The 13,164-nt window shown below is 53.6% G+C and overlaps 2 protein-coding genes across 2 annotated transcripts; both read left to right on the top strand.

Annotated features, from left to right (window-relative positions):
• Positions 1–262: 262 nt before the first annotated feature.
• Positions 263–9,115, top strand: B0T23DRAFT_363714 (cell morphogenesis N-terminal-domain-containing protein; the record flags this gene model as incomplete). Its single annotated transcript, XM_062836327.1, has 2 exons — positions 263–687; positions 965–9,115. Exons 1-2 carry the CDS (start codon positions 661–663, stop codon positions 9,113–9,115), a joined length of 8,178 nt encoding a protein of 2,725 aa, XP_062689769.1. The 5' UTR covers positions 263–660.
• A 1,396-nt stretch (positions 9,116–10,511) lies between these two features.
• On the top strand, positions 10,512–12,878 carry B0T23DRAFT_406912 (uncharacterized protein; the record flags this gene model as incomplete). Its single annotated transcript, XM_062839146.1, has 2 exons — positions 10,512–10,561; positions 10,919–12,878. The coding sequence occupies 2 exons, from the start codon at positions 10,512–10,514 to the stop codon at positions 12,876–12,878; spliced, it is 2,010 nt and encodes a 669-aa protein (XP_062689770.1).
• Positions 12,879–13,164: the final 286 nt, after the last annotated feature.

A 13,164-nucleotide genomic window follows, 5' to 3' on the forward strand; every position in this document is an offset into this window, starting at 1 on the left:
GCAAGTGTGGAACTATTTTTCGCACACCTCGATTGCACTTCCACTTGGTTACTAGGGTCCGCTTGGAGGTGCTTGGCCCACCTACCCAAGAGAACCAAGTGATGCGACTGGCTGGCTGTCAGGCGTTTCAAGGCACCGTCATTGGTAAACTATGTAGTACATTGCAGGCCTGTTCGCGCAATCATCGGTCACAAAGTGAGAGGGGCGTGGTTTGGCATAATGAAGCTCGATTTGCACATCCATCCGATGTGTACATCCATTGCTTGAGTGAGTGGCAGGGCAACCACAAGATGGGACGGGGAACCAGGGAGCGAACGCGCTGCACGGGAGACGTTCGGGGAGAGGGCTTCCACTTGCTGCTGCCACAGACAGGCGACTTCGAATCCCGTCCTGGATGGGACTAGCCTGTGAATCTAGCCGCGGACATCCATTATCAGAGGCTGAGAACTTCCAGACTGTTTTGCTTGCTTCTGTCACCTTCGCGCCGGCCAGTCGCGACGCCACCTTTTTTCTGTCCAACTTCCTCCAAAATAACCAGTGCATAGGTATCGATACAGGCCTTGCCGGTACAAGAAACAACACCCACTGCCGCTGCCGCTGCCAGTCTGCAAGGCAACGCGCGCGGATTCGACCCCGCCCTGAATGCGCTGAAGAAGTATCATGAGAGGCGAGACGTTGGCAAAATGGGTGAGTCCTGTGATGGTGTTGTTCGACTAGTACCGACCTCTGCCTCCTTGTCTCCTCTACTTCCTACATATGTAGAACAGTCATTTCCGTCCTGCGCAAAACCATGGCTCGAGAGCGACACCAAGCGGGTGATGGAGTAGTAACTTCCAGTTTCCATCCCAGGCCGGAAGGGTTCTCACAACGCCTCTGCGCGCGCCCAACAAGAGAAGGAACTATAAGGAAATGAGATCCTGGTTCAGATTGCTGACTCGCGATTTGCGCCACAGCTCCGTCTCAGACGCTGCCTTCGGACCACGAGCCCTTGAAGTTTTCGCCCCGAACCATCGCCCGGCTTGAAGAGGAAGATGACAACACCGACTGGCAGAGAACACTGAGGCCGATTGCCCCCGACAGCCGAAGTGTTGCGCATTCCCGCGAATCGTCTCTCGAAAAATTACAGTGGTCTGCTAGCAGCACTGTTCGCGGTGCCCATGCGCCCCAGCGACTAGTCGACCCCAAGTTATCCTCGTACGGCCATCACAGACAGACGTCCATCGTACACGGCATTGGCATCCAGCATTCGAGAAATGGGAGTCTTGCAAGCAACCACTCGAGCCCTCTCAGCCCCCAGATGATTGCCGCCGCCGGCGCAGGCATTTCCCCCGATCGAGCAGATTTACATGGCTTCTCGCGCAAGGATAACGACGGCTCTTCCATCGGCTCGAGGCCCCAGACGGCTCTGTCCGGAACGACGGCGGCATCGGTGCCCGTGATTCCCGAACGAACGTCGTCTGCTGCCGCTATGAACGATCTCGCCGGCCAGGGAGGGCAAACGGGGACACCTAGAAAGCCAGAAAGGATGGCCAGCGGGAGGTCGAGGCGGGACCACTCGCACCACCATGCTCATTCGTCTCGGCACAAGGATGACCCGAAGACGGTCGGTGATTACGCGCTACACGTGCTCTTTACGTCCTTCATTGCGCAAGCGGAAGAGAAGTTGACGGAAATAACAAGCCTTCCTTTCCACGACCCCGAACCTCACGTCGAACAAATATGCGGGCCCGGTGTAGACGCTGCCTTCGACCAGTCCATTGTCGCTCTTGGCCATCTTGCCAAACAAAAACCCAAGCCCTTGATAGACTTGATGATGCTTTGGAGGAAGAGCAAAAGTGATGCTGCCAATGAGGCCCGTGAGGCCCGCACGCAACTTCACCAAGCGCGGAGTCACCTCCCCGGCGCTGCTTTGCAAAGGAGGAATACCGAGCCCGTTCAGTCTACCGGTCCTGGCCAGCCCGGAGTCCAGCATGCCGAACAGGCCGATATTGCGCAAACCGTCGCTGTGGCTGAGCGTCGGTCCACCGTGTCCATTTACATCCTTTGCCGTGTTCTCCTCGAGGTCTTCACTCAGAGCACACTTGCTTCCATCACCCCAGAGATGGAGGACAAGCTTGAGAAGATCATTTTCCAGCAGCTCAAAAGTACCGAGCCTGATTCATTGCTAATTTCACCGCTGAAACTTGCAAATTGGAACCTCTTTGCTCAACTGTTAGGTGCTATGAGCGCAATCAGCTTCACGAGTGTGGCCGACCGGTTCATCAACGACCTGGAGCGCTCCATGCAAGAGCTCAACACCAAGATCTCCACCGGTGGGCGAGATGTCGAAAGCAGGATAGAGCTGGTTCTCATTGGAATGAAGCACCTTCGGATCAGACTCTCACCTCCGGATGCCTGGGAGCGCTCTTGTAATTTCCTCACTTCTCTCGGCAAGCTTTTCAATGATTCCCATGGCCAAAAGGTAAAGGCAGCCTTTTGCCAGGTGCTTGAAATGCTCGTGCTTCCCATTGCCGCCACGGCCAGCAGCAATGATCTTGCCTATCCGAAGTGGAAAGAGGTGGTGACAACCATCACGCCCCAACTAGCCCACATGTTTATGAGACCGCGGCACTGGACCTATTCGTTTGCCCTCACGGCGACGATGCTTTGCGCCGATGTGCCCGAAAATTTTGGTAGTCAGTGGATGCAGTTGATCTACCCGCTTAACAGCAAGCTTCAGGACCGCATGACCAGGCCGCTGTGCTTGCAGGCCATTTCTAGGCTCTTATGGACCTACCTTTATCGCACGAACGATAGCGTCGCCAACTCTACGAGGAAGTTGGACGAAGTCGTGAAAATTGCCCTTCCCAACACCAAGCGAGCCTTTAGCGCTGCAGACCTTTCGGTCACTGAGCCGCTGGTCCAGATTATCAGGCTTATAGGGTATAAGTACCCTGACTACTGTTTTCGCAACATCATATTTCCTTTGGTCAACGCCGACCAATTTGCATCCAACAAGGATCTTAAGATCGAGTTTCTTGACCCCGATAGAATGGTGGTTGGCATACACGCTTTTCTCGCGGTGATGGCGGACCTGGAGAAGGGAGAGCATGGAAAGCCGCCGTTCCCTCTGAATTATTCCTATTCGGCATCCCTCATGGACCGAATTTCTATTTTCTCCGTGCTCGCATACCCACACAGCAGCTTGGCGGCTACACCGGCTGTCGGTGTCGAAGAAGAGAGTCTCTCGAAACCGGTCCAAATATCAGTCCTGTCTGACACGGTGAAAGACTACTACAGCCGGTTTTGTGAAATACTCGGTAAAATCGCCATAATCTGCGATAACACATTTGGTGGACAGGCTGCCTTGGATGAAAAGTTCAAGGACGAAAAGTTCAATAGTCCTGGCCCCAAGACGCCCATGACAGATACTTTCAAGTTCTCTCGCCGTGATGATCAACAAAGCGCATACGAGCAGAAACAGGCATTCTATGAGTTGTTTCACGTCGCCATCGAGGCCCTACCACGGTGTTTGTCGGTAGACATCCCCTTCAATACGCTGATCAACCTTCTGTGTACCGGCACCGCCCATGTCCAATCAAACATTGCGCGTTCATCGGCGCAGTCACTCAAGGCCATTGCTCGGCAGTCTCATGCCCAGCAAGTTACAATGGGGTTTGCCCGCTTTATTTTCAACTTCGACGACCGGTACTCGACCATGTCTGATGGTGGGATGTTGGGCCCAGGGCATATTGAAAAAACACTCATGCTTTATGTCGAGCTTCTTCACATCTGGATCGACGAGATCAGGCGAAAGACGAAAGACGCTGAGGCAGAGAGCGACGGATCTGGTGGGACTGACAAACGAGGCATCAAGCTTGATCTCTCGGGTATCTGGGCCGAGGTCGATCAAGTAGAAGCACATGGCTTATTCTTCCTATGTTCGCAGTCCCGGCGTGTGCGGTACTACGCAGTCACCGTTCTTCGCCTGATTACCGAATTTGACGCAGCTTTGCGCAAGACGAGCAACCACGAAGAGGAAAAAACTACGAGACTGATCGACATTCTAGAGAACGATTCGATGCAGGTCATGAGCTTCAACGATGACCATCTCTCGGTAGCTGAGCGCAGCAGACTGGAGCGAGGTTTGCAAAACTCGAACCGTCAAGGAGCCTTACTTGAGCTCTGTACCAGTGATGTGTCCTATGATACCACACTTTGGTTCAAGGTTTTCCCAAACTTTGTACGGATTGCATATGACAAGTGTCCATTCACAGTCACCATCGGCCGCGACCTTGTCTGCAACAGAATCCTGCAGCTCTACCAGGCAATAGTCATAATTTCTGAGCCATCCGCAAGGATGTACTACGGATCTGATGGAAGCAACTCTCGAGTGGTTAGGACCCCAACCACGCAGCCCGAGGTGCTTGTTGAGCAGTTCAAGCTGTATCTCGTCTTTGCCTGCACGACGCTAGCAGACCCAGGCAGTGTTCAGTCGAGCTCGGCACAGAATGGTCAACACGGCCGGAAGGGCTCCAAAGCCTCTTCAACCGTTGACAAAATTGTGACGGCGCGAACCTTGTTCAAGTATCTAAACCCCTTACTTGGGGCATCACTCAGTTCCGTCAGAGATGCTGCGGTTACTGCAATGGGCTCAATCAACATTCACATTTACCGCACCCTTCTGGAGGAACTATCGGGACACGTCTCCCGGTGTAACGACGAAGCACGGGCACGAATCCAACCACACCAGCGCACCAACAGCAACCCAAGGCGTAACCGGAAGATGGATTTGGTGCGAACTGAAATCACTCACGTCTACAAGCTGACGGCACATTTCCTGAAACTACCAGAGGTGTATAATGACGAATGGATTCTGAACAATTTAGTCACTTATGCCAAAGACCTCAAGTTGTTCCTGATGGACGTCGAAGTCCAGATGGATTGGGAGTTCCAGAGGTTAAGGCGGCATTACTGTGGCCTCATGGAAGAGCTCTTCGAAGGCATCAACCGAACGAAAGACCCATCGCGCTGGATGACGTTTGAGTCCCGCAAGTCGGCCTTCACGCTAATGGAAGATTGGTGTGGCTTCTCACCCAACCAAGCGCAAATCTCCCAAAGGGAAGCTACCATGCGACAGTCTGTCATCAATGAGCAGGGTGCAGGCGAGCGTGGCAATGTGAGCGCCGCCATGGAAATCGAGAAAAGAAATTTGCGGACAGCTGCCCTCAGTGCCATGGCATCGCTTTGCGGAGGTCCTATTCGTGTGCTTACCGAGAGCGGCTCGTTTCTCTACTTCGACGCGCGCCGTATGCTGAACTGGATTGATGCGATCTTCAACGCGGAAAGCAATCGCATCAATCTCATCGGACGGCGGGCTCTCAAGAACCTTATCGTTCACAACCAGCAATATCCCGCTCTGTTGGATCATTGCATCTTGAAGTGCTACACGACCGAGGTTCCCAAGGTGTTGGCTAGTTACTTCACGGTTGTGGTAGAAGTGCTTTCGGAGCATGTCGACTACCCCTGTCCATTCTGGAAGCTCCTCGGTCTCTGCTTATTCACCTTGGGTAACGATCAAAGTGATATACGGTCCAAGTCGGCACAAGTCTTGCGCACAGTTGAAGAGCGGCAACAACCGGCGCGAAACTCCAAGATACAAGACTTTGATATCAGCATATCTGACAAAACCAAGGCTGTCTACAAACTTGCTCAGTTCGAAATATCCAAGCGACTGGCTAAACAACACACTGAGTTGGCATTTTACATCTTTTCCGAGTTTACTTACTACTTTAAGGAGGTAGGGTCAGTGGCCCAAAGGAACGTGGTTGCCATCATCCTTCCTTGGATTCAGTCAATCGAGCTGACCGTCGACCCCAATGGTGGTCCAACCGCACAATCATATGTGCTTCTTGCCAACCTCCTGGAAATCACCATCAAGTCGAGCGCAGCCTTGCACAACGAGGTCCAGGCACTCTGGCAGGCTCTGGCGACAGGCCCTCACCCGGGCAATGTGAGGCTGATTCTGGACTTCATCATGTCCATTTGCCTGGAACGACGGGAGCAAAATTTTGTTGAATATGCCAAGCAGATCGTGGTCTTCCTCGCTAGCACAAGCAGTGCCCCTGGAAACGAGGTGATAGAGTTTCTGCTCATGCAAATTACGCCAAAGTCCATGGTAACTAACGACAAACGGGAAGCCGTGCCGCCGCCGCCTGATATCAACACCTTGCCTTACTGTGCAGATCTCTCAGAGGTGCTTCCCATAGGGACAAAACAGGCTGGCTTCTCTCTAGGACAACTATCTTTGATACTGCTAGTTGATCTTATGGTGGCTCCAGCTTGCCTTGTTCCTGATAATGTGCCTGTGTTACTTCAGGTGGTCACGGTGTTATGGGATCACTACACTGCGCTTGTCCAAGAGCAAGCCCGTGAGATGCTGGTGCATCTTATCCACGAACTGGTTATTTCGAGACTCGATGACGACGTTCCCCAGTCCACAAGAGAAAGCATCGAAGGTCTGATCGATGCTATTCGCCGCCATGACCGGTCTGTAGTGTGGGGCTACGAAGACAGCAATGGCAATGTTGGCGCTCACGACAACAAGGTGCCCCCGAGCATGGAATATCTGACCGGCGAAATGGTCAAGACTTTCGAGATTACATTTCCCGGCATTAAAGAGAAGTGGGGCAGGCTCTCTCTGACTTGGGCAACATCTTGTCCAGTTAGACACCTTGCTTGTCGATCGTTTCAGATCTTCAGGTGCATCTTGACGTCTCTTGATCACTACATGCTAGGGGATATGATCGCCAGGCTCTGCAGTACTATTTCTGACGAGGATACTGAACTTCAGAAATTCTCAATGGAAGTGCTGACGACTTTGAAGACCCTCGTGGCAAAGTTGGATGCCGACAAGCTACTCACTTTTCCGCAGCTGTTCTGGACCACATGTGCATGCTTGGAGTCCATCAATGAGTGCGAGTTTCTGGAGGCGGTCGAAATGCTCAATGAGTTCCTGGATAAGCTGGACTTCCATTCGCCGACCGTTCGGAGGGTGTTGCTCGATGGCCAGCCTTCTAAATGGGACGGCGCGTTTGAAGGTTTACAGCCTCTTCTGTACAAGGGTCTACGGTCTTCTAGCTGTCTGGATTTGACCTTGACAATACTCGATAAGCTTATTCTGCTTCCCAGTGATCCTTTGATAGGAGACGGTGGCCGCTTCTTCTTTACTATTTTGGCTAACTTTCCTCGCCTCTTGTACGCCATGGAGGAGGAGTCCCCTGATCCAGCTGTTGTGCCAACCGTCAAGACTCTCTTACACATCGCTGATGTTCAGGGTATGCGGAGCATTGCTGTCGCTTTGGATGAATATCTCGGACACCGATATGCGTCTACGAAGGATTTTGTGGTCCAGCTGTACGCAGCTCTACGGGAGTATTACTTGCCTGATCTGGAATTCCAGATGCTCACAATGCTGATGGGGTTACTGACCAATGCCACCGCTTGGGTCAAAATTTACACCATGCGGATCCTCCGGGTCATCATAACTGAGGTGGACATGAAGAAGCCAGAAATTGCTAGCCACGGGTCTGACATGATCTCGCCGCTTCTGCGCCTGCTCCAAACCGAGTACTGCATGGAGGCTCTCGAAGTGCTCGACAACATCATGAGCATGTCTGGCTCATCGATGGACAAGCACCATCTCCGAATGAGCATGACACGTCTCACCTCCAAAGCCGTCCGAAAAGAATACGAGCGAGCACAGAGCCTGTTCGGCATCCCGGAGGCGTCTGGTTGGGCTATCCCCATGCCGGCACGCAAGACCGAGTCGACGCGCGCAAACACCCACGCTGTGTTCTACATGTGCCAAATGAACTCCCAGACTATGGACGGTGGCATGCCCGAGAGCGACATCCCTACGCCTGCCGAGATGGAATTTGAATTCGAGTTCCACGATGAATATGCCTATGGATACCTCCCTGTTTCTGATAGGGCTGATACCATGATGTCAGACGACGCACGCGGGCTGGAGCATGCGCCCATGGGTGATCTCATCTCCAAGCTGGATAGTCTTGATGACTTCTTCGACGGCCTGTCGTCGACTGGCCCGCCTAGTGAAGGGCGATCATCCAGGACCGTCACAGAGTTCTCTCCGGATAGCTTCGATTTGGGTGCGCAACTGTATGACGAGCAAATCCTACCCATACTACACCAAGCGTCGGCATATAACAACAATAACAACATCACTGCGGCCTTCCAAAGCGGTTTTGCGGATAGACCAAGCTTATTCTCGGGAGGCGGGCCTGGACCAGCTGTAGTCGCGGGGTCTACCACTTCCTCGCCCATAAGCCCCTCAATGATGCACCCTGCCACGTTTGGCAGCATCAGCAGCATTGTAGACGGAGACACCGGAGGAGGACCGGGTGGTGTAGTCATCACCTCGCCTACGGCATCGACCACCTCCACCTCCACATCCACATCCACATCCACCTCGCAACTCCGACCATTCTTGATGACCAACACCCGACCGGGACTGCATGCTAGGTCCATCACCTCCCCCTCGGCTCCGCCCTCGTACCTCGCCAACATCGGAGACTTCAACTCCGATGACGACGAGGGTATGGCCGAATATCCAGAGGACATCGGCGTCTTCTCCGATAATGACGAAGACCAGTACCAGAGACCTTCGACGGCAACCGGCACCGGCACCGGCGTCCTGCACTTCCACCACCCGAACTACCACATCTCATCATCTACCAGCGGGGCGGTACACGGTGCCTATTATAGCAGTGGCGGAGGAAGCGGTAGTCACAGCGCCAGTCCAAGCATCAGCGTCGGGCCTGGGCCGGCGGTGCCGCTTCACCTCGTGACATCACCATCCTTAACAACATCAGCAACAGACGGCTCCTCATCCAAGCTCGAAAGCATGATCCGCCCCTTTGCGCAGAGTACCCGATCCCGCATGCGCCGGTTGACGGGCGGAGGAAGCAATCGGTCGAAGGAGGAGAGGCTGGTGGCGGTGGCAGCGGCTACGGGACCGTTGTCGCCACAGGTACCGAAAGTGCCGAACGCGTTTTTGCCTTTGGGTCATCAGCCACAGCAGCCACAGTCGGGTTCGAGTGCTGGATCGGGATAAGACTTAGGACAAGCTCAGGGTCAGGGACAAGGGTTGCAAGGACAGGGACAAGGGCAGGGGCATTCAGGGCGTAATCAGTCGTGAGCGCAGACTCCGCTACATATCGGCGGGGGAGCTGCAGATGATGTGATAAGATATAAAGGGGAGATAGTCCGGGGAATACGGTGTTTTTCTTCGTCTTTGTAACTGGAGTACATACGTGGGGTAATAGGATATGGGAAAGCGCTTGGGATGAGGGATACCTTGGGAGGAATTGTCTTGCTTTTACATGGGATATATGGTAGGCTGTGTATGTTGAACGAAACTCTCACGGATTTGAACAGTCGCAATTACTTTCTGTGGTGGTCACACTACTGTCAGCGACCATCTCCCATTGTCGATTGTCGAGAGGGAGGGAGGCATGAAAGGGGCGCCTAAAACCGGAGATTAAATATACTCGTTCGGACACAACCCCCGTCATGGTGACCGGAGGCGTCTTCCTCAACCCTCCCGAACCACAAGCCTCTGATTCCGATAGTAGGCTGCTGGAGATTACAATTCTATGCTTTTGTTTCCGAGCAATTTGTCTTGTCTGAGCGGTGAGCATTCTCTTCAGCTTCCTCTTGCAGTCAGCCATGTGATCGGACCACCGCAGATACACTGTTGAGTCAATCTCGATGCCGTGCGTGGCTCTTGTCGCTTTCTGGTATTGATATTCGCAGTTGACCCACTCAGCTAGACGTCTATTGGCGGTTCGCTGCGAGTACGATAGGGCTGAAGGCCTTCCTGTCCCATCTCGTCTTCTCCCTCCAATCACCACCACCGGAACTGTTTTGGTGCTTTCCGTCACTCAATCCACGCCGTTGAGCCAGTTGGAAAGCAATAAATGGATCATCAGTGCTAAGCTGATCCGGTCAACGACGCCAGGGAGTCGGTGTCGCCTACGAATACTGGCCTAGCCCTAGCAGGCAAGTACGGCGTCGATAAGGTTCGCTGTGCTTCTACACGTGTATTCGTATCTCTACCGTGGGTTGTTCCTTGAACCGGCGACATAGCATCCTCTGATTTCCGGCTCCGCCATCGTCTGATCAGGTGTCGTGCCGACGCTCCTCTCGCCGTTCTTTTTTTTTTTTTTTTTGTTTTTTTTTTTTTTTTTTTTTTTCCTAGTAACGACTTTCGCACATCTCTTCTCTGCTACATCCGTTTCGTCGTGTTTCTAATAACAACGCGCCACTTGACCTATCACGAATCTGCTGTTGTTGTTTTTTTTTTTTTTTTGTTCCCGCACGCGAGCGAGCTATTAGGCAGTCAATTCGATTGGGATTCTGGTAACTGGGTGCGGTAGACGCATATCCAACCACTGTATACCTTCCAGGGATTTTCGCCCTGTGGACTTTTGGGGCGTTCAGCAGCAATCATGGTCAGGGCAGGAAGGCAAAAGGTCAGAACGGGCTGCTATACATGCAAGTGCGTAACTTTGTTTATTCTATCTTGCATCCCTTCCGGTCCCTTCGGTTCTCTTGAAGCGCTTATCATCTACACATCCCTACCCACTTCATACGATGAGGCTGCTTCGCTCGGACCTGCCCCATATGCTGTTGGCATGATGTAACACATAAACCATACTACCACTGAGTCACCACATCCCAGCCTTGCCCTACCGAGCACCGCAACCGTCATGATGGCACCCAACAGATACTCGGCGTCTCACCTCGGTCCATTCTCATATATATACTTACCTGCTGCTCGCTATGAGAGAATCAGAGAAGGATCCATAGGCTAACAAAGAGCACGCTGCCCTTTGCACTTGCTCCGTCATGACAGGATCCGCAAAGTAAAATGTGACGAGACCAAACCGAGCTGCCTCCGCTGCACCAAGACAGGCCGCAGGTGTGATGGCTATCCAGCCGCTCCGTTGCATTCGCAGTCATGGCAGGAGCTCTTGGCCAAACGGCCCATCATCCCGGCCATGACGCATCGTCACAACTCCCAGGAGGGCCGCGCCCTCGAGTTCTACCGGTGCGTGCTCGCGCCCACCTTCTCCGGCTCCCTAGACGACGACTTCTGGACCCACGTGGTCAGCCGTGCTAGCTACCAGAATCCCGTCGTCCGCCATGCCGTCGTTGCCATCAGTTCCATCTGCGAGCTCATCGGCGACCCCAGCGTCAAGGGGCAAGCCCTCGTCAAGTTCCCAAAGGGTCGATATGCCATCGGCCACTATAACCGCGCCCTCCAGGATATATCCAAGACGGACGATGAGGCCATGGTCATCTTTGTTTGTATTTTGTTCGTCTGTATAGAAATCCTTCAGGGCAACCGTGAGGCGGCCATCTCTCACTGCCATCATGGCGTCCAGATCCTTAACCAGCTGAACGGGGGCAAGAGCAAAGTAAACTCGTCAAGTTCCATCTTGTCGCGGGACCAGCTTCTAAACCCCTTTGCCCGTCTGAGCATCTTCCCCTTCTTCTATGGCAGCACAGTGGACGTCTTCCCCAACCTTCTCCGGCACGGGTCCGAGGCGCCAGAGTCAGACGGTACCTACGGCTCCTCCTCCGCCGCCATTTCGGCGTCCGACAGCGCCCTAACGGTGCTCGACGAGCTACGCTCTGGTCTCGACCTCCTTGTCGCGCGAGCCATGCGCTTCCTCCGCTCCGCCGACCTCTACCGGATCGGGCCTTCGCGGCACGTGCCCGTCCCCTCTCACATCCTGACCGAGCAGGCCAATCTGACCAAATCGATTGATGACTGGCTGGTCCGCTTCACCATTTTCAGCGCAGTGCACTCGCCCACCGAGGACGCGGCGGGCTTGTTCTACCAGATGCGCATGAAGAGCTATATCACCAAGATCTGGATTGCCACGGCGCTCGACCGCACCGAGATGGTGTACGACCGGTTTGTGCCCCTGTTCCGCGAGATCGTTGATATGGCCGGCCGCTATCTGGTCGCCGAGAAGAGCCGACCGCGAGGACCGTCACCACCTCGGGCAACTACTACTGCCACCGAAGAGGATAGTGGTCCCGCATCCCCGACCAACGCCAACGCCCAGAAACCCCGTTTTGTCTATGAAATGGCTTACCTCCCTATGCTCTATTTCGTTGTCATGCGCTGCCGGCACCTCGAGACCCGCGTGACTGCTTTAGAGCACATGACCACCCTATCAGCGTTGCACCAAGGACTCTGGGACTCAACACTAACCTTTTGCATCGGCTGGCGACTCATTGAAATCGAGCACGGCGCTGACCGGGAGACACTCTTGCTAGCCATGGCTCAGGCAAAGAGTTTTGGGCAGTCCATGTCCCGTACTTATTCTCGTCTAGCACCAGATTCCAATTCGTTGGTGGGGAGGATGATGCCCGGGACGACACCGATGCCCCCCGACAGGATGAGACTAAGGGAGTGTGTGATTACAGGTGATCATACCGTGGAACAAAAGGATAGCCCGGGCTCGGGCTTGAGGACGGGGTATAGAAGGGTCATTTTTCATGTGTGGAAGCCGGAGCGTGAGGGCGGGGTGGGCACGTTTGAGGAGTGGGTGCCGATTTCGGAGCCGCCGCCAATGAGGGATATGTGTTATGACTATGAGTTTGCGCAGGCGGCGGCGGCGGCGGGGACGGAGGGGAATGAGTTAGTTGAGGTCAAGTTGGAGCCTAGCTTTGGTTTGAGCTTTGTTGAGGCAAAGCCCAATTTCGGCTCTTATTATGTTGATTCGAGAGGGGACCATGATCTACCGACTAGAACTATGCCCCCGGTTTATGATGGCTTGAGGTTGGAGGCTGTGGTGTAGATGGAGATAACGATGGTACCGGTGTGATGGTGACTCGGATGAGGGAGAAGTTACCATTTATTTTCTATGTGGACATGAGATAATGGGAGGTTTGGATTCTTGTCAAAAGAATAATGGGCAACCGGATAAGGGGCAAATGGGTCTTTAATAACTTGGAGAATACCCGATGCAGAAATGGAGGTGTTCTTCTTGGCTTAGATCTGAACCCAAAAACGCCGGTTGCAGCATATTGCAGGGTAAGTCCGTTTGGCTCGTTGATAGGAATTTCTGTATTCATAGGAGCGGA

The sequence above is a fragment of the Neurospora hispaniola genome, assembly GCF_033458365.1.
Source record: "Neurospora hispaniola strain FGSC 10403 chromosome Unknown B0T23scaffold_7, whole genome shotgun sequence".
NCBI lineage: Eukaryota > Fungi > Ascomycota > Sordariomycetes > Sordariales > Sordariaceae > Neurospora > Neurospora hispaniola.